General features: G+C 44.3%; 1 protein-coding gene across 1 annotated transcript in view; it reads left to right on the forward strand.

Moving 5' to 3' along the window:
• Positions 1–19,567, forward strand: part of PEX14 (peroxisomal biogenesis factor 14) — an 88,841-nt gene that overhangs the window by 60,686 nt on the left and 8,588 nt on the right. The window contains exons 4-5 of the mRNA XM_090024488.1: positions 8,510–8,632; positions 15,919–16,004. Of these exons, the coding sequence (XP_089880614.1) occupies positions 8,510–8,632; positions 15,919–16,004 (209 nt within the window). The remainder of the gene's footprint in view (positions 1–8,509; positions 8,633–15,918; positions 16,005–19,567) is intronic.

Genomic DNA, 19,567 nt, shown 5'->3' on the forward strand with positions numbered 1-19,567 from the left:
GTTATGATAACATTACAATTACATGGTTAGCACCTACCTCATTTGTGACCTGAGTTTCCTAAGGGTAGTGTTTTGTACGTGCTTCCCTAAACCAAATATCTGTTGGCCATGTCTCATTCATGGTAAATAACTGTACTGTTGAATTAACTTCTTACCATGGACTCTCTAATCCCCACAGCCTCTGATGTATGGAGGCACTTGGTCCCGCACGTAACAGTCTCAAGCCATGTGCTTTCTGAGTGAGTTATACAACAGAGAGTGTGCCCTGTGCCGCCTCCATAGCTGTTTGCTATGAGTTTGTCTTCCAGTTTAGCCCCATATGTCGTGCTTTTTATGTTAGAGAAAACCTGTGTACTGAACGAGCATTGTCATCTGCCCCTTTAGTACCCCACAAAGATCTTCTATCAGATAATGTTTCTCTAAATTTATTACGATAAAAATGAACAGCTGCAGGCGAGAGACCTAAAAATAGGTACTGGAGATGATGATTGCAATTCCTCGTATTTCTAGAAAGAGAGATCTCAATTCATGTTCTGTAGAGTGGTAGCTTGCTTGTGTCTTGTTTGCTGGTCATACAGTTCCCTAGAGCAGTTCTGTGCGTCTCTTAGGCATGTGCCTCCTTGGGAAGAACTGGCCAAAAGGCAGGTCTCGCTATGGATTCTCTAACTAAAGACTATGAGAATTTATGGTCCTACCTCATTTGGCTCAGACTGTGACACTACCAGCTATCCTCTTTGTAACTAAGACGTTGTTTGGAGCAAAAGCTATGATGGTCAAAGTGGGCATTCTGCTGGATAGAAGGTAGTTGCTCAGGAATTCAGAGGTCCAAATCCTGCTGCTATTGCTGTCTTTAGCAATTTTGAAAGGGAAAAGATCCACTACATTACATCACATCATCCATTTACTTCTTCGGCCCCCAGTACAGGTTTGTTCTCTTCCCCCTCTTCCTAATGCATTGCCCTGCAAAGTATCTAATTTAGTACTGGAAGCTGTGCCTGAACCATCCCTCCCTTTTTTCCTGTGTGGCAGAGATAACGTACTTCCCAGGACTGGAGAACTCTCCTTGCATTAGAAGAGGAAGACCTGACCTCTCCTATAACAGGTGAAACTGTGTCTTCTCTGCTTTGAAACCACCAGTGAAATACATTTTGCACTAGCTTGTAATGCAGTGATTTATGCTGAGAGATGCTGTGTAATATCCCAGTGTCCTTTTGCCTTTGTGTTTTATTTTTCCTCTAATATATTTTTGTGGGCGTGTTCCCATGTATGGCGGGTATTTCCCCAAAATGCCCAAGGCAAGAAAGATGCCCTAAGTTCTCCTTCACTGGGAAATCTTCCGTGCTCTTGTGCATTCCCTTTTCCACTCTTTCCTTTAATGTTTTTTCTTTATTTTCTAAATTTTATCGCAATTTTTTCCTGCAGCTTTTGAAATAGTATTTACAAGGGACAGCTCATTTAAGACAGAAAATAACTGGAGAAAAAGATAGTCCCTTCTCTCTCACGCACACATGCATGCGCACACCCATGTGCATGCATGCGTACACAGACACACACACGCATGCACTTTTTTCATGACCAGGAACAACTTTTTTTCCTTGTTTTCTAAATGTGAGGAGTTCAAAATACACAAGAAAAGTTGCAGCACTTGTTCCTGGTTTTCCATTTAAAGATGCATTAAACAAGAAGCCTGCCCTTTCCTATTCAGGGCGAAAATACTTTGATCCAGTTTTCTGAAGACAATACTCATTTCATGAGAATATTTAATCAGTAGAAAATAGGGAGGATTTAGTTTGTTTGTTTAGTATTTAACCAAGTGAATAAGGCAGATTAGGGGAAGGGGGGGGACTGGACCCATAAACAAGGTGATATATAATATTTTTTTTCGTTCTCCTTTTAAATAAATACCGATCAGCTTTATGTTCGGAGACAATAGGAGCCGTTGGCTTAAATTTGCAGTTTACTGTATTTATGGCTGTAATATCAAGGTGCTGCCGTCGTAATTTCATGCCCCAATGAGAAGAGCAAGGTCGAAGCAAATGCTTCCATCGGCATCTGCTAACACACTAACTCATAAACAAGGCCCGGCTGGATCAGGTGGCACGGAATAATACAGGCTAATGAAATACAGCACAGCTTTCCATTACTGTTAGTTTTTACAGTGTCGTCATTACGTGTAATTTATGTTTAAAAAATTCAATTTTATACAAGGCTCTGGGAAATAGGGGTCTGCAGGTCACCCGACGACTTTTAACGGCTCTGAGAGTCCTTATTGCACTCCACTGTTCCAACAAAATGTTAATAATAAAATAAATAAAAAAAAAATCCCCCCCTTTTACTTTTTCTTCTTTCCCCTGCTGAGCCTCTGGTTCTGTCCTTTTAATTTCAGGCACTTTAAGGAGAGTTTGGAGCTTTCAGCTGCTGGGGGGGGCAGCCCCCTTCCTCTGGGGTTTGGGGAGAGGAACAACTGCCTGTTCACTTTCCTTTTGTCCCTGTAATCAATCAGGGGGGGCTGTAAATGGAGTAAACACAGCTGAGGAGAGGGAGATACTTAACAGCCTCTCTCCCAAACCCTCACCCTCTGACATTGCCCTCCTCTCCTCCATTACACTTCATTTTATTATAGACTCCAAGAGCCTGACCAGGAAGAGAAACTGCTGCCAGTTTGGGTTTGCTTTTTTTTCCTCCTAACATCAAAATACTCTTATTTTTAACCCTTTCTCCCCCACCCCTAATGGCCCAATGTAATATTTATCACTTTGTTGCCAGTCAGATTTTTCTCTTTTTAGTTTTGTGTAGGATAAACCAAGAATCAAAGGGACACAAACAGATTAAAAATGGATATGAAATATATATTGTTAAAAGTTCATAGCTGTGTAATTAACAGCACCTTGAATGCTGTTAATTGGATGATTAAAGCTGTGAGAATTCAAAGCGAGCTCAGTTTTTCTTAAAATTGCCTTGCTTTTTGCATTTTTGTATTTGAGACCGGTCAGCTCATTCACTTTGACATTCACATTCCCGGGCACTTGTACAATGACGGGGTTATGAGTGCAGCGGGGGATGTCTAAATCCAAGTCAAGTATCTTCATTCAAAGAAAGGCAAAAAAAAAAAAAACAATTTAAAAAATCAGCTGGCTGCTTCTGCTGACCTTAGATTTTGGTAAAACCTTCAGTTGAAATTGAACTTATGTTGCCTCTTTAACAAGGGCAGGTGGAAGGATAAGGATCAGGAGCTCCCCATGAAATGTATTAAACGACATGAACTTTTTGGAGGTACAAGCGTGTTAATGAACAGTAAGACGAGCGTCCCGGGTAAAGAACCAGGTAGCGGCGTATAGAACTGACTGAACAGGTGGGCTCGTTAATCTTCAGCCAATCCCAGGATATTTTTATGGCGATTCTTTTAAAATCTGACCATGTCCTTAAGAAAGCAGTTGGCTCTTGTGGCTTTCAGGAACAGGACCGTAACGTCGTTTCAGGATTCCTGCCAGCAGATTTTCCTTTTAGTGATGTGGGGTCTGATAGAGACTTCATGCAGACAGGTAGCTCGTTGTTCAGCTGAACAAAGTCAGCCCGTTTGGGTTTGTTTGCTTTTTAACAGAAATCATGAGAAAAAGAAAATCCTGTTTGTCTCTGGTTTGGCTCTGTTTACCTCAGGTGTGACAACAGCCCCAGGGCCATCTAGCAGACAGAGTGGTAAAAGGCTGGGTTGGAGAATCCAGGAAAGAATTAAATTATTTTTTCCTGTCCACTCCTAAGGAGACAACATATTTTCCTTTTTCTAGTGAGAATTTTTCTCCTCAAACCTGACCCTTTCTTCAGGTATTAATGAATCTGCGGCCTCAGTTACCGGACTGGATAAAACACTGGGGAACATAATAAAAAGAAAAATACCTAGACTGGATAGGGACTGAATATGATGCCCTACAAGGAACGTGCAAGAGTTGGAAATGACTCGTTAAGTCATCCAGTCAATCTCCCAGCTGATGCGGGGTTGCTTCTTTATAGTACGTTTTCCTAGTGCTCTAGCTGCTTATTTGAAACTCAGAATATCTGGGTTTGAACCCCCAGATCTGCTGCAGATCCACTGTGTAATCTTGGGGCAAGTAGTTTACCTCTGTGCCTTACCTGCCCATCTAGAAAATGGGGACAAAGGTATTGTAAGAAAACAGGCTTTGATGTATTGGAGATGCTCAGAGTCCATGACAATGGATGTTATAAAATCACATAGATAATTTAGTTTTAAAAGTCCCAAGCGAAGAAGTTTCCAAGTAGGCATCCCAAGTGCAGGCTTAGAGCATGGCCTGTTTTGTTGTCTAACAGTGTAGCTGATTGACTCCCGAAAATTGGGACTGGCAGGAGTGAAGTTGCTGAATGAGCGTTGCTGAGAACACCTGAGTGCAAAATATTGTTGGGTGCTGGATAATGTAAATTAACACCCTCCAACCTAAAAAAGAAAAATTTAATGTTTTATGAAAATTACGACTAATTCTTGCAAAAAGCCGCGGCTCTACGGAGGAGCAAGGTAGACGGATGGGGGAGGGGAGGAGGTTTGCATTCTGTAGGGCTGTGAAGACAGTTTCCTCGCATCCTTCTCCTCCGCTCAGTCCTTGCTCAGTACCCTCTGCGGTTAGATTATTCCTTGCAGATAGCAATCAACTGGAAGGAAGTGTGTGTCTAATTTGCATGAGATTATTTAAAACAAAAAAAAAGGTCTGCATTAGTCAGGGTGATGGTAAACAACGCAAAGAGATGCCTTTTATAATATAGCCGTGGCTCAGCTTTCAAAGCCAAATATAATTCACTTACAATTGGCAGTTTCCTTTATTGTTCCTTTTAACCTTTTGCATTCTGCATGGTCTTGATCTCTCTCTGACTCCAGAAGATCTAAAATGTTTGTCTTTCATACCGTGGGGGAGGCGAGGGTTGCAGGGGATGTTCTGTTACATTGATGTGATGCTATTGACACGCTTGTTCCCAGAGACGATCATATTCAGTGCAAGGCTAGTTTTTGTGGCACCATTTATGCACCCAAGAGAGAGCGCATATTCTGTTTGGGTAACCAGCTTTGTACTGAAAAAGGGCAGTAAGCAAGCCTGTGGATACTTTACAGGTCTCACTGGGTTGAAAGAGCTATCGATTCTGGGTGCTGGTGTTGGACAGAAGTGGCGTACCCCAGAGCTCAGAATGAGTTTTGATGTCCATAAGCCAGTGCACATCCAAGAAGGGCCAAATGGTGGGAGTATTCTTGTGTTGTGAATCCCTGGTGGGCAGAATGACTGAGTGTTGCTCTCTTCATCGCTTTTCCATTTTTTAAGCACTTAAAATGTCCCAATCTGCTCTACACACATATTAACTTAGGGTAGTACCAAGATGCCTAGGCTTCCTTTTTGTGTAGGCAAACCGGAATTCATATGGGTGAGTGAAGTTAAATGACTCCTGATATTGGTACCTATTTCTGATTTTGTTTCATATTCAGTAGGCATGCCAGGATGGTTAAGTCAAGACAAGCTACTAGGCCAGACGGATCACTGGTTTGATCCCAGCGTTTTCAGTTTCTTTGAAAACGCTATAGTTTTTTGCATTCCTGAGTTTTGGAAAACAGTTTCCTGGGTTTGGAAAAGTTGCTCTTGCTGTGAGCACGAGAGAAGAAAAACTTTCATGGCGAAGTGTTAGAGTCCTGAGAATAGACTCCTTAAAATACCTGATAAATTTTTGCTAGTGTTCATGAAAAGTGCCAAAGTGACAGCCCTGGAGATAGACATTTTCTCTGAATCCAGAAATGGTGAGCTGAACTGCTGGCTTTTTCTTTCTCTGGCCTTTAACCCTGACCTTCAGTAGATCTCTTGGTGGTTAGAGACCGAAGTGATAGGTCTTCGTAAACAACATAGTTGGAGATGGACAGATAGGGACGTATCCAGTCCCTGTACTTATTTCGGTCTTGTACTTTCATTATTAACAATGAAGCCAGTTGTAGTAATGTTTTCTGAGATGCTATTAGTAATGTGAATGAAACCGCTGCACAGAGCCACAGAATAGCCATTGGATGGTAGCAGCTTTTACTCTCTCCGAACTTGTGCAGGATTCAAATCGGCAAACTAAATCTGAAAGCTTTCATATCTCATTACCATTCACATGCACTTTCTCTTCCCTGTTAAAGCAGGATTCTGTAATGGAAACAGTGACACTCGAGTCTTGCTAGTGGGCATGACCAGAATAATGCAAGAAGTAAATTTTATCTATAAAACTTTTTTTTCCTAAACAGGATGAGAATTGAGGGGGTAGTAGGAATGGGAAACAATGAGCATTATTTCCTGTTCTTTGCATAGCCTGAAGATCTCAAGGACAAAGCATCCTCCATAACTTACTGTACGTTTCTCAGTGTTAAATGTTATCACATCTGCTATCTTTGCATGGAAACAGAACAAAATGCCCTTTTTTAGAGAGCTGCATTTGCAGTCAGCAGCTAATATAGCCTTGTGTGTCTGGCTCCAGACTTATAAAATTCCGTGGTTGCTAGTGATCTATAATGCCAGCATCTGCTTATGCTCTCTCCTCTATTGGATAATTATGAATTGGTTAAAACAGTTCCTTTCTTATTAGGATTTTACTGTCTAACAGGGCTCACGTACCATAAATATTGCTACTGGGGCTTTAAAACAACCGCCTGAGTGAATGTGTCCATGTGTCTCTTATTGCTGTCCCCTCTTGGTTGCTGGTCTGTCTGTATCTTTGCTATATGAGGCCCGCATCAAATGCAAGACGATTGTTTTTAGGTAGGTTGGTTGTATCCAAAAGTGAAGCCCAGAACTTCAGATTTAAAATCCTACGTGTGACATTGACAGCCAGCTCTGATCTGAAATGGGTCACTTAACCTTTCTGTGTATGAGTATCCCCTTTTTAAAATGGGGATAATACTGAACGTAAAGGAGTTCTGGGAAGATCAGCTCATAATTATAAAGCCCTCTAAAAGACAGGCATGGTCACTGCTATGTGTTATAAGCCTTGACATCTATTCCTGGCAGTGTTGCTTGTATTATGGATTGCTCTATCAGACTCATAGCATGCAGTCAAATTTCAGATCCTGGATAAACTCCTGTAAGCAGGCTTTGTTCTGTATTACATCTCACTGTGATGTTGAGGAGCACTATATTGTAAAGGGGATAAAGTTCATGAATTCCATCTACCAACAGTACCGAGCATGGCCATGCAGCTGAACTCCATTTATCTTGAGTAGTGTTGGAGAGAAAGTGCTCCTTCCAGCTCTTCTCCCCATTCTGGGCTTTACTCTTTCTTCCATGCTACCCCTTATGCTTGAAACAGCTTTCCAAGAGTCGAGTGGCCTCTTTCTTCTCCTCCAAATCTGTTTCCTTGACACATGCTTCTTTTGCAAACGATGCTGCTTTCATCTCCTCCCTTCCTTCTCTCATATGTGCTCTGTATACAGTGGGGCCACTTGAACTACTCTGGAAATTCCTCAGGGCAAGGACCTTGGCTTTTTACCTGTTTCCGTGTGTGCTAGGTGGCAAGGTACAAGTGATAAATAACTTTTCAGGCTAATGGCATAGTCTCTTTCCTCATACCACTTTCCTTTTTTCTAAAGCACTTTTCCTTCTGTTTAAAAAAAACAAAACAACCCAGCTGTATTTCCTCCTTCACAGATGCTGGTCATCATGGATCTTTCAGCTGCTTTTCTCCCCCCCCACCCCGCATTGGCCAAATCCTCTCCATATGTTGTGACTGCTTACAGATGGGCATCCTGGCATTTCCCAGTGGCAGCAGAGACTACATCAACATGTACCATGTGTGGGGCTACTGCCATGTGCAAAATAAAAACCAGGCTAGCCTCAGGCAGTCTAATCAGGCTGTGATAGGCTGGGGCAATGCTAATCTGAAAGTTTGGTCTTGGCTTTGTTTTGATCTGTTTTGTTATAGTTTTATTTCCTCCCTGCATTCTGTGTCCCATTCATACTAATCAGAGTCAGTCCTGATTTTTTTTCTTTTTATTTCTGCATTTGTCATAAAATAAAGCAAATTATTCTCGTCTTCGGAAACGATCTAGACTAATTAGTCGTCTAACCCAATAATTAGTTTTTTGTTTCCCTGTCTGTTTTCATGCATTATTGTTAGTTTTTTCCCCTCTTTTTTTTTTTTACACCATTACAGATTAAAATGAGCCACATTTGCAGTTGATGGTATCTTTTTTTCGGGGGAAGAATGGAGAATTGCAATAGAAAGCTACTTCAAAAGCAGCAATAAACTCAAGGATAAATTAAGGAAATTGAATGAGCCACATTTGGAAGCAGCGTTGAGGCTAATATTCTGTCGCTTAAGGTTAAATTGCAGCAGAGAGAGGGGGAGAGATTTCAGTGAATCCAAAATTGGGGAGGCAGTCACCATCAAAATCCTTCTGCAGCTTGAAAGGGTTCTGCCTGGCTTGAAGATTTAATTATGAATGCGTCAAGTGAGTAAAAGTACTAAACTTACCTCCTTTCCTCCTCTCCCCCAGGACTGACGGATGAAGAGATCGACCTGGCTTTCCAACAGTCGGGCACTGTCGCTGATGAACCACAGTCCCCAGGTCCTGCCATGCAGCTGGTGCCAACTCAGCCCCCTCACCTTGTGCCGTACAGTAAGTAGCCTCTTGACAGTACTTGATGCTCTCATTTTGTACAGTTGTTTTTCTTGTCCTGTGTGCTTTTTTAGTGATTTCAGATTTTAGTGCTGGACCCCCGGAATCAGCAGAATCTGCCATGGTGGTCCCCTGCAAATGCCCTGCTTGTCAGAACCACGAACCTAGTGTTATTTTAAATACACTTTTAAATTCTTGATGCAAGTGACAGAAGTATGCAGCAGAAACCAACTCAAGAGTGTCACACAAGGCAACTGGGGATACAAGCTGCAGTCATTCACACTCTAACACAGTAAATAAGTCTATGATATCCTTTAGATCGGGGTGGGCAAAATGTGGCCCGCGGGCTGGATGCGGCCCGCCAGGCCATTCTGTCCAGTCTGTGGGGCCCTTAAAAAATTTAGAAAATTTAATATTTATCTTCCCCTGGCTGCCTGTCATGTGGCCCTGGAGGTCTTGCCAAAACTCAGTAAGCGACCCTCTGCCCGAAATCATTGCCCACCCCTGCTTTAAATTTAGGAAGCATGACCCAGAAAAATCTGGGTTCTGTTCCTGACTCTGCCACTGACTTACTGTATAAACATAGACAAGTTTCTCATCTTTTGTAGGCCTCAGTCTTTCCCCTCTAAAATTAACAATACTTGGTTTGATTTATGAATCTTTTGTTAATATTTACATAATGCTATGAGGTTCTTGGATAGAAGGTGCTATAAAAGTGCAAAGTAACTGTTATTTATTGTTATAACAATGGGACTTGTACACGAGATCACCTTTATTTGGCAACTGCCTATCTATGGGAGTCCATCACGAAGTATCCACAAATGCACCGAGTATAATTCTGCTGCACCTTAATTAGGAGATTCACCTCCCTTAAGCTACTGATTGTTGTTGATGGCTTCAGTGGTTGTTCAGCACGGGAGCGTAAAGAATTGCAGCACAGAGGGCAAATTACATTATAAGCTCTTTAGGGCACAGATTTTGTCTGCCTGTGTGGTGATCTAGGTCTAGCACAATTGGGGCCTGGTCATAACTGAGGCTTTAGGTGTTATTGGTTTACAAGTAAGAGTGAACAGTTAATAATGATACTAATTTATCTTTGGGCACACCTTGCATCATGTTATTTGACCATAGGCTCACCCCATTTTAAAGATGGGCTGCAGAAATGTTGTATATGTATGTAGGAGTGGCTGTGCATTTAAAAAAAAAAAAATACATGCATAGTACCTTAAGGTCGAGCAGAATCTGTATAGACTTAAAAATTTACATACCCATTTGCATTTTAAAGCAAACCTAGCAAAAAAGTATCTGAGCTCCATATAATAAAAACTGAACTACACACCATTAAAAATCCATCACAAGGAGCTGTTTAGCTTAGATGTGTGGCTGGCAGTTTGAAAAGCACTTTACTTACCTGCCAAATGCTAAGATAAGGCTTGATATTGCTCCCACAAATTCAGTGAGTCCTAGTACATAGCGTTGTTGCATTAGAGGATGCTGATGCTCCCTTTCATTGCAGGCTACATCATCCAACTATCTCAACACATTTTCTCTGTGGTCCAGTAGGCCGGGAACAGAACTGGGAGATCTGTAGATTGACTTGACCACTGTAGCTCTCTGCCACCAACTTAAAACTGTGTGAACTTGGCCATGTGATTTAACCAGTCTGGGTTTCAGGGTCTGTGTCAGTGAAATGGGGTTAATATTACTTACCCTCATTTGTAATGTGTTGTCAGAATTTTAGATGAAAAACAAACCACATAAATGCTAAGTTTTGTGGTTATTATTTGACAAATGGAAAGTTTCTGTTGCTTGCACTGCAACCTGGTGCTTTATTTAGATCCCATGCTAGGCACTATGCTGTTTAAACACAGTAGAAAAATTCTAGTTCAGTTCCTCTGACCCACAGAAAGGTCTACATGAGATGATTCATTTATGGCATAATTTTGCCAGAGATGGTCCTAAACAGGCTCTTGCTCTTGTAAAAACCCTTCATTTTGGGGTGGCAAGAAAAAGATCTGAAATGAAAGCCTCGATTTCTGTCGTGAATGGGCTACACCAGGATCGTGAATCCCAACACCATTAAATGTTTTGGTGCAGTTAATGAAATCCAACTCTGAATGTTGTGTCCTGAGCTAATACCTAGCTACTGCATTTTACAGGAAATAGCCTAAAGACTAAAAGCTGTCCATCTTGTGTTAGTGCCCTCTTATCACAGCAGTTCCCAAGCGTAGCATAACCAGCTTCATTCAGGATCTGGTGTAAAAACAGTGTTGGTTCTCCTGGTTTCTCATCAAAACCACTAAAGCCCCAAAAGGTCACACAAGGTAAAAATGCAAGTACTGGCATCAGTGACAGCCCGTACAGTTTTGCTACATACGGATTTCTTATAGCCTCAGTTCTGGGATCCTTGTGATGAGGTGAAAATCTTTCCTTTTCAAAACCGGAAATTTTTAGCCCATCTAATTGCACAAAAAAACTTGAAGGCCTGATCCCTCAGTAACCAAAGGCAAAGGAAAAGCAAGATCAGTTAGTTTTTTTAAAACCATATTTAAGCCAGCGTCATGATCTGGGAGACCCAACTGATGCTTTATTGAATGCTTGGGGATGGTGATTATTGCACAGAAGATCTATCCTGGTAAAGCAAACAAAATCTCATGCAGCAACCCCAAATCAGGCCAGAGACGACCACAGGGGTGAGATTAGACAACACCTTTAACTCTTTCCTCTTCCCCTTCCCCATGCTTTGCAGATCCTTGTAACTACTGAGTCTCTCAGTGTGGTTAAATTAACAAGGCACATGCATGACCTTTTCCTTTAACCGCACTGCTGTTGCCATTCCTTTCCCCATCTCTTTGGTTTGTATTATTGGTCAGATTCAGTTAGGCCTGAATCCATGTCCATATCAGCCTGCAAAGCGCGATTCAAAATGCCGAACTAATATAAATAATATAAATATAACAGAGAAATTGCTGGAGAGCTGACACCGTCAGAATTGACTTTAGGGCTGTGTGTCCCTGCAGACTTGGTCTAATAATTTTTAAGGTGGTTCATTTGTTACAGCTCCTTCATCTGTTGGAGGCTGATGGCTTGAGGGATACTGAAGCAGAGACCCGAATTCAGCCCAGGCCAATTGTTTCTGTAATAGTTTGCTAAATCCTATAATTTCTGGCAAAGTTTGTGAGCTCTGTCTTGTACAGAAAAATAATCTGGGATACTGTCTGTTTGCTATTTCTGTGATCTTAATAGGTGATGCTCAAAAGCACCCATGGGACAGAACTAGTTCAGCAGAGAGCTGAGACTAAGTCCTACAAACTAGACTACACTGTGCTCCCTCTCTTGTGCTCTTAATAACTCAGGCCTTTCTGAAGGGGAGAGGCTCAGAAAAGCATTTACGTTATTTAAATGCCTCCTGCTGTGCACATTGTGCCAGGAGTGTTGGCATTAGAAGGTGTTCTGATATTTTGCTGGAGAGCGCTATTAGCTATATAAGTATTAAAAAAAAAACCAAAACTTTGTAAGCCTTATAAATAGCATATATCTTGCCAGCAGCAGAACCTGCCCCTGGCTTGGCTTCAGAGAAAGTGCAGTAACTTTCAGGGGGCAGAGAGGGCAATGAAATTCCTTGAGTTCCCAGTCCTTGTCTTGGAGCTTGGAGTCTCCTGTCCCATTCCTCCTCTACGCCCTACTCTAGGGGTAATTCTTTCCCTCCACTTATGTACTTTTGCCAAGAGGTGTCAAAACTGCTCAAAAAAAAAAAAAAAAAAAGAAGCTTGATTTTGATTAATATAGAGAAACAAGACTTTGCCTGACTGATAATAAAACTGATAAATGACATTTGAATTACTTGTAGCGGTAATTTATTACATAAAATATCTTTTATTTGACATGCGATTAGTTGCTGGAAGCATCACTCAATCTGACTAGTTTAAACATGCTCTAAAATGAACCCCCTGTAAAAAAAAAAAAAAAAAAAAAAAAAAAAAAAAAAACAGGGCTGTCTACTCGGTGCTATGAAATATACTAATCCGGGAGTGAGGACGAAAATCTGACTTTAAATATTTAAATGATTAATTGGGTTTATATATTTTTTTTACCTTTCTCACCCCCTTAATTACAAGCAAACTCCAGGGAGTTTTGAGCTAGGTGGGCAAAGCTGTGTGCTCATCATCCAGGCATTGTCTGTGTCTGTGTTCTTCTCCAGGGTATTTATGGCCTCCATTCATGGGTGCTCATGCAGATTTTACACCTTCTAAAAAATCAGGGACTGCTTTTCTCCCACTCTGATATTCTTTCTCCTCCTGCCCTTTTCTTCATGAGGCAGGACTCTGTAAAGTAAGAGGCCTTGTTCTCAGATAGTTTGATGTGGTGACTCCTGGTTATCTTATCAGGTCTGCCTGCCATAGACTCACTGTTTGTCCCAGAAGAAGCCAGCATTCTGTGCCTCAGTTTCTCAGTTTGTAAAGTATAGGTATTGATCTGACAGATTTTGCTGTGGCTCAGTGAGCCTTAATTCACTGATGTCAATCCAGGCCGATCCTGCAATGAAGTGGACGCTGAGCAGACAGTTAGCATTTGTTCCTGGAGTGCTAATTGCACTTGTTCCATGGCCACTGCTAGCACTTGTGATTGAATAAGCTTAGGGAGACTCCAAACCTAATGATCCAAGGGAGGGAAGTGATGTATTGCTATGAGCTAATGTTGTTCAGGCTTCTTAATGTGTCAGTGATTCAGCTTAGCAGGGTATGGGTGACTCTTATTTACCCTGGTCACCTCTTGGTGGGAGGATATTAGCAGAGATCAAGTACATCCAGAATGACGTGGTCCTGGACCTTTCTGGCAGAATACGGAGTCTCCAGAGCTGCAGGCCACTTTTGGGATTAGTACTGAACTTTGCTGGTAATGCCTTGTCTACTGTAATACTGTATACTGACCCACAGAAGTTTAGGTCTCTGCTTTTTCTTTCTGCTTCAGTATGTCCAGTTAAAAACTGACCTGGTCATCCCCACGTGCATTTCCATAGCCCTTTGTATAGAAGCTTCACTATATATCCCTGTTGGTCACCAGCCCTCCAAAGGGAGTGCAGAACTAAAATACCTATTGCAGACCTGGATCATGTTATCTTTCCTCTCCTTTATATTGCAATTCCAGTTTTAAAGATGGGGAAACTGAGGCATAAAGGTTTACTCAAGTCTCTGAGCAAGTGCCCAAGGACATGGAGAGGAAGAGCTGGGTTTAGAAACTGGGGTCCCAAGTGGTGGTCTTGGATTTAAATTGTAAGCTAGTAAAGAGAGATTGCAACTGAAAAGGGGCTGCTGAGATCAGCTATGATATTTCTCCTCCCTGTAATGCTAATGTGGTCAATGAAGAGTCCTCGCTGTGTCCCTCCCTGCCTTTGCTTTCCACTTCCTCCCCCCACCCTTTTTTTTTTTGCCACAAGACTGAATTGTTTCACACATCTCTAAAACGAGTAAAATGGCATTTCAGCTTCTTGTCTTTATAGACTCTCTGAACTTTAGGAAAGATCATTCTGGTCCCTTTTCATTAATAATGAAAACCAGGGGGCAATAAAATGTTCTTAGTGTGAGCATTACAGGAACGAGGGGAGAGATGAGGGAGGTGAAAGGGCAGTGCTGACAGGGACCTACAGGTGTCTCCTGCTTCTGCTCAGAGGTCACAGCAGATGGGAGAGATCTGGGAGCATCTAGGCAAAGGCTGACGATCCATATGCAGGACGCAATTGAGAGCCACCGAGCCTGTGAGATTAATTAACCCTTTCTTATCGGGAGTTTGCTGTGGGCTGAGCTACATTATCATGGAAGGATATTTGTGTTTGGATCGTCTCGGCAGACAGCTGGCAACTCAGGGGTTCAAAAGCCAGCTGAGCTGCTGATTCCTGTACCTGAATGTCCCAAGCATGACACCAGGTTTCCTGGTACCTCAGTCTAGCCCAGAGTTACAGTGGAGATCGTCGTATTTAAGGCACTAAAAGCTGTATGCTGCATCCTGAAATCTAGAGACATGGATAAATAGCAAATTGTCACAGACTCTGTAACGGCTAAGCTTGCAGCCTTAGATATCCTTGTTCCCCACTCATTCGGTTTCAGTGGGCAGTGAATGACTGAGATGGAAAGGAGACAAGTTTTCAGTCAGTCCTGCCAACGACGTCTCTTTCTCCTGGAAGCACCGTGTGACGGTTTGGAGAGGGGAGTGCTTTTCCTGAATGTTGTGGGTTGCATGCGGAGTTGGATCAGTCTGTTTAGAGGCCACATGCCCGCCTCTACCTCCTGAGTGCTTGCCCACATCCTGCCACTGAACTTTAGGAAAGATCACTCTGCATCCTCTTTATTATTAATGACAACCGGGGGCAGTACAAGCTTCTTAGCAAGCTCGTTCCGGGAGCTGAAAGGGAGAAGCCGGTGGAAACTACAGGTGTTTTCTGCTTCTTGCCACAGAGGAGGCAGCATCTTTGCTTTGTTCAGTCTTTAAGCTCTGGTGCAGAACGGTGCGTTCAGCACCTCACGCTTTTCCCCACTCTTCTTCCTCTCTCTAATGCATATTCGGGCTTTGCTAGGTGTGGTGAACCTTGGCTCCTGCTCTTAATTCAGTCGAGAAAGGCACTGGATCCTCAGATAAGCCTGTAAGGAATAGATCCACGAGACAGCGCAACACTTTTCCTCTCTTCTGTTCTTTTATGAGCACACTTACGGTCCCAAACAGGGTTTTCTCTTTTTGAAAAAGGCAATCCCAGGTGGCCTACTGTTCTGCCATGGTTCAGATAATCCAGTTTCCGTAGCCATTAGCACTCAAGGGAGCAGTGGCTGGTGTCATGTCCATGCGCCTTCAACTCTTCAACCTGAAAGTCCATCCTGGCATTCAGAGCTGAGTTGATGGGGTCCCCTTTTTTCCCACCAGTTCCTTGAAACTCCTCTTCCTTCTCCAGTTTCAGAAATGATGATCTTTGAAAGCACTTGGTTGATAAACTAGACTCAGCTAATATTAACAGTACAGAGATTTGCCCAGGGTCAGTGCAGCACAGATTTGGGTGTCCGCTCCACACAAAGAACAGGCTGAGCAGGACTGAGAGACCTCTGTGGATTACTGATGTGATTTTTCTCCTTTCTTTTGTGTCTCTGGAGTTACTCTGCTCAGCCTTAGAAAACAGAGAAGTTGGCATTATTCTTCCTCCCTTTCCAGAGTAGGCATTTGCATGGGACAAAAGTGACTCACCCAGAGGTCTCTATGCCTGCACGTTCTGACCATGATTCTTTCTGGCTTTTGGCTATTAGGTACACCGGGATCTAGATGGCGAGACTACAGTGCTTTGGCTATCATTATGGCAGGGATTGCCTTTGGCTTCCATCAGCTTTATAAGGTAAGTGGTGTCTTTCTGTGCCACCAAAGTGGCTTTTGCTCTAAGAGAGTGGTGGTTGTGCTTCCCATATCCCAGCAAACATGCTGGCTCTAAGCAGAGATGCAGTCCTTGAACCAGCTGCTCTTATTGACTCTTCTCTGGATGTATGGATGGAGCTGTATGGGTGCTCCAACAAGAGTCAGTAAAGTGGGAGCAAATGCCTTAGACAAGTAATGATGATAATATCTAGTTCTTTTATGGCACTTTTCCTTGGTAGAACCCAAACAGCCACAAGTGAAATAGGTATAATTGTTTGCATTTTTACACCAGGGGAAACTGAGGCATAGGGAGGTGAAGTGACTTGCTCAGAGTCATCCAACATACTAGTGGCAGAACCAGGCATATAACCCAGGGGGCCTGAATCCCAGGCCTCTCTCCACTAGGCCACACTGCTTCTATGAATTATTTTGGCTGGTCAAAGGCCAGAAGAAGAGGTGCTTACCTCCTCTGCGGGATTCCCAGTGTATGCATGCCATTACTGAGGCTGTCTGCTTAATCGGAACCCTCTAGAGTAGCATTGCTCAACCCATGGGTCGCGACCCAAAAGTGGGTCACGAGAATATATGAAAGGGTCTCAGACAAACTTTAAAACTGGATTCTCTTTTAAAGGAGAAAAATGTGGGAAACAGTGGGTTTTCCCTTGCAGGCTGGCAGAGTTCCAGCTTGCAAAGGGCTGCTTGGGTCCCCCATGTCCCACGCCTCCCTACCCCACACGTGTACCTCTGCCCCACACACTGGGGGCAGTGGGTCAGGAGTGAGGGGCACCGGCAGGACCTGGGGGCTGTTTTCTACTTAAACTATTTCCTGGGCTGGGACTAGTCATCAATGTTTACATATGGGTCCTGGTACAAAAAAAGGTTGAGAACCACTGCTCTAGAGCAAGCATATACACTGGTTATGTGGTAGAAACACCCATCCAGCCCATTTTTGGGTGCTGTATTTCTCTGGTTAAACATGTGCTCAATTCTCTCACTGGAGACCTGCTCCCCATTGCTATGGAGAATAAAATTACAGAGCTGTTGGGAGAAAAATGCATGTTATGACCAGGGATCCAGGTTTTCTGTTTCCCACAGAAAATCAGGGAAAAAACACGGATTTTCCCCTTTAACTGAGAAAAATGCGGATTGTGCATTTTAATGGGAAAACGTGCGGATTTTCCACTTTTGCCAAGAGCTCTTTGCAGGCTGGCAGAGTTTCAGCCTGCAAGGGGCTGGGGGAGCGGGAGGAGGAGGCCAGGCAGGGGGTGCCATGTTCATATGCGCTCACACATGCACATGGCCACCAGGCAGCCTGGAGAGCAGCTCCCGCAGATAAGTCTGGAGGGGACGGGGGGGATTGAGGCCCCTATGGGGATGGAGGGAGTGAGTTGGGCAGGGCTGGGGCTGGGGATGCTGCCCAGTTGAGCAATGCATGGGGCTTGGGGCCCAGGGCTGGCACATGTGCCTGCAGGGCCCCAGTAGGGAGTGGGATGGAGCTGCAGGCAGCTCATCCAGGGGGCTGGCTCCCCACTGCTGCATGTACTTTTGGAGGTGTAAGGGGGACACATGCCCCCCAGATTTGTGCCCACGGTGGGCTCGGGCTCCCTGCCCTGCTGCCCTCCCTACCTAGGGCCTCCACAACCCAGCGGGTGGGATCTGGTGTGGCAGGACAGAGTGGGGCTGGGTGGGGAAGCTCCTTGCCGCTGCAAGCCCTGCACCACCCTGGCGAAGTGCCCCCTGCCTGCCCAGCAGCAGCAAGGGTGGCAGCATAAGAGTTGTGCCCTTTGCTGCTGCTGGGGGAGCAGGGGGCGCCTCGCCAGGGTGGCGTGGGGCTTGCAGCAAAGGCAGTCAGCTTCTCTGTCCAGCTCCGCTCTGCCCTGCTGGGCCACGGAGGCCCCATGGGGAGGGCAGCAGGGCAGGAAGCCTGAGCCCACACTGGGCTGCCTGCCTCCGCCCCCATCATGGGCTTCACTCTGGCTGTGCTGCCCGCAGGGGAGGAGGAGCCAGGCTCCATGCTCTGCCACAGCAGCCACTGTCTCCTGTGGGCAGCAGCCAGGGCTTGGGCACTGCTGAGGGGGCAGGAGGCTGCAGACTTGGTTCCCTGGCCCCATAGCTATGGCAACTGAGGGCCCCCTCTGGCAGGGCTGTGGGGTGGGGGCTGTGGGTGGGGAGTGAGGGGCCTGGACCTGTGTCCTGGGGAGCTCTGATTTTCCATGATAAAAATCCCCAAATCAAATATCAAAATGTATAGGTACTTAAAATTTATTCTGTTAGAGTGATTGAGGCACTGGTAGGCTTCCAAATTGATTTAAAATTGTAGATATATCAATAAAACATTGTGTTCAATTGATACCGATATGTATAGTGGAGTTTCATTGTAATTGTGAATTTTAGGCGTTTTTAATCACAGAATTTGCAGTTTTTAAACCAGGAATACTAGGATCCTTGGTTATGACTACATAGCAAGGTGTGAGGTCAGAACCCCTTGCTTCCAATACCAGTGGACTATGCCTTTCTCTCTGTGTGCAGATCCGTCACCTTTTCGCCTGCCACAAGACATCTTGGTTGGCCAGCAGAAGCTGCCTTCCCTTTTATAGGAGCCAAAGGTGTATTGGGCCAGCTGCTTAAGCGCAACCGGATAATTGGCCTTAGCAGTGATTTTTGTGCCCGTGGTGGTAATTGTCCTTATTGGGTAGATTGCCGCACCCTGTCACATTGCTGATTTGGGTGTTCTGGGAAGTTCAGAAGAGAATTGTCTGCTCTGGCTTTTCAGAATGGGCGGAAAAAGTGGAGTGACAATGTATGTAAGTGTAAGCATGTGTTTATACACATACTCAGTGAGAGAGCTGTCTGCAGAGGCAGCCAAATAGTAGAGTACCAGTATGGTAATGGGAATCTAGATGAATGCTGCTTTATACCCTCTCTCTCAGAAATGCCTCCCTGGAAGCACTTATATCAAGGGCCAGGTTAAGAGAGCGCTGGTAGGCAAGGTGCTTCCTTATAATCAGGGCTGTTTCCACACACCTGCCCAGCCCCGTCTTGTCCCAGGCATGTTGTGTGTGAACCTGCTCTCATTAGGCTGCACATTCAGTTCACATGTGCTGTGTCCCAAGTGGGATCACAGCAATTAGGGGTGGCTGCGACCTATTAGATCAAGTCCATCCCCTGCAAGGGCAGAATGAGTTTGATTTCATGGCTGCAGTGTATGCTATCGCTGAGCTACATCCTTTCCTATGGTGCACTGACCCCCGTCCCTTAGCCCTCGGTCCACAGCGCTCTGCTTCCACCGTCGCCCCGTCTTCTCTACGTTCTTTCCTGGCTCCCTGTGCCTCTAGTTTTGGTTATCCTGCCTCCAGGACTCTATAAGGTCTGTCGTTCCCTTGGCCCCTGTGTATCCATACTCTTATGGTCTCCCTGCTTCTCCATTTTCTGCTGAATGGGTAGATCTCAGGTATCGTAAGAGGCCTGCAGTAGAGACTGAACTCCATCGGCGTGCAGATGGAGAAAGTCTCTGGACTGAGAACTTTTCCAGTAGCCCCTAAACAG

This window comes from Crocodylus siamensis, chromosome 12 (genome assembly GCF_052110815.1).
Source record: "Crocodylus siamensis isolate JL-2025a chromosome 12, ASM5211081v1, whole genome shotgun sequence".
NCBI classification, from domain to species: Eukaryota; Metazoa; Chordata; order Crocodylia; family Crocodylidae; genus Crocodylus; species Crocodylus siamensis.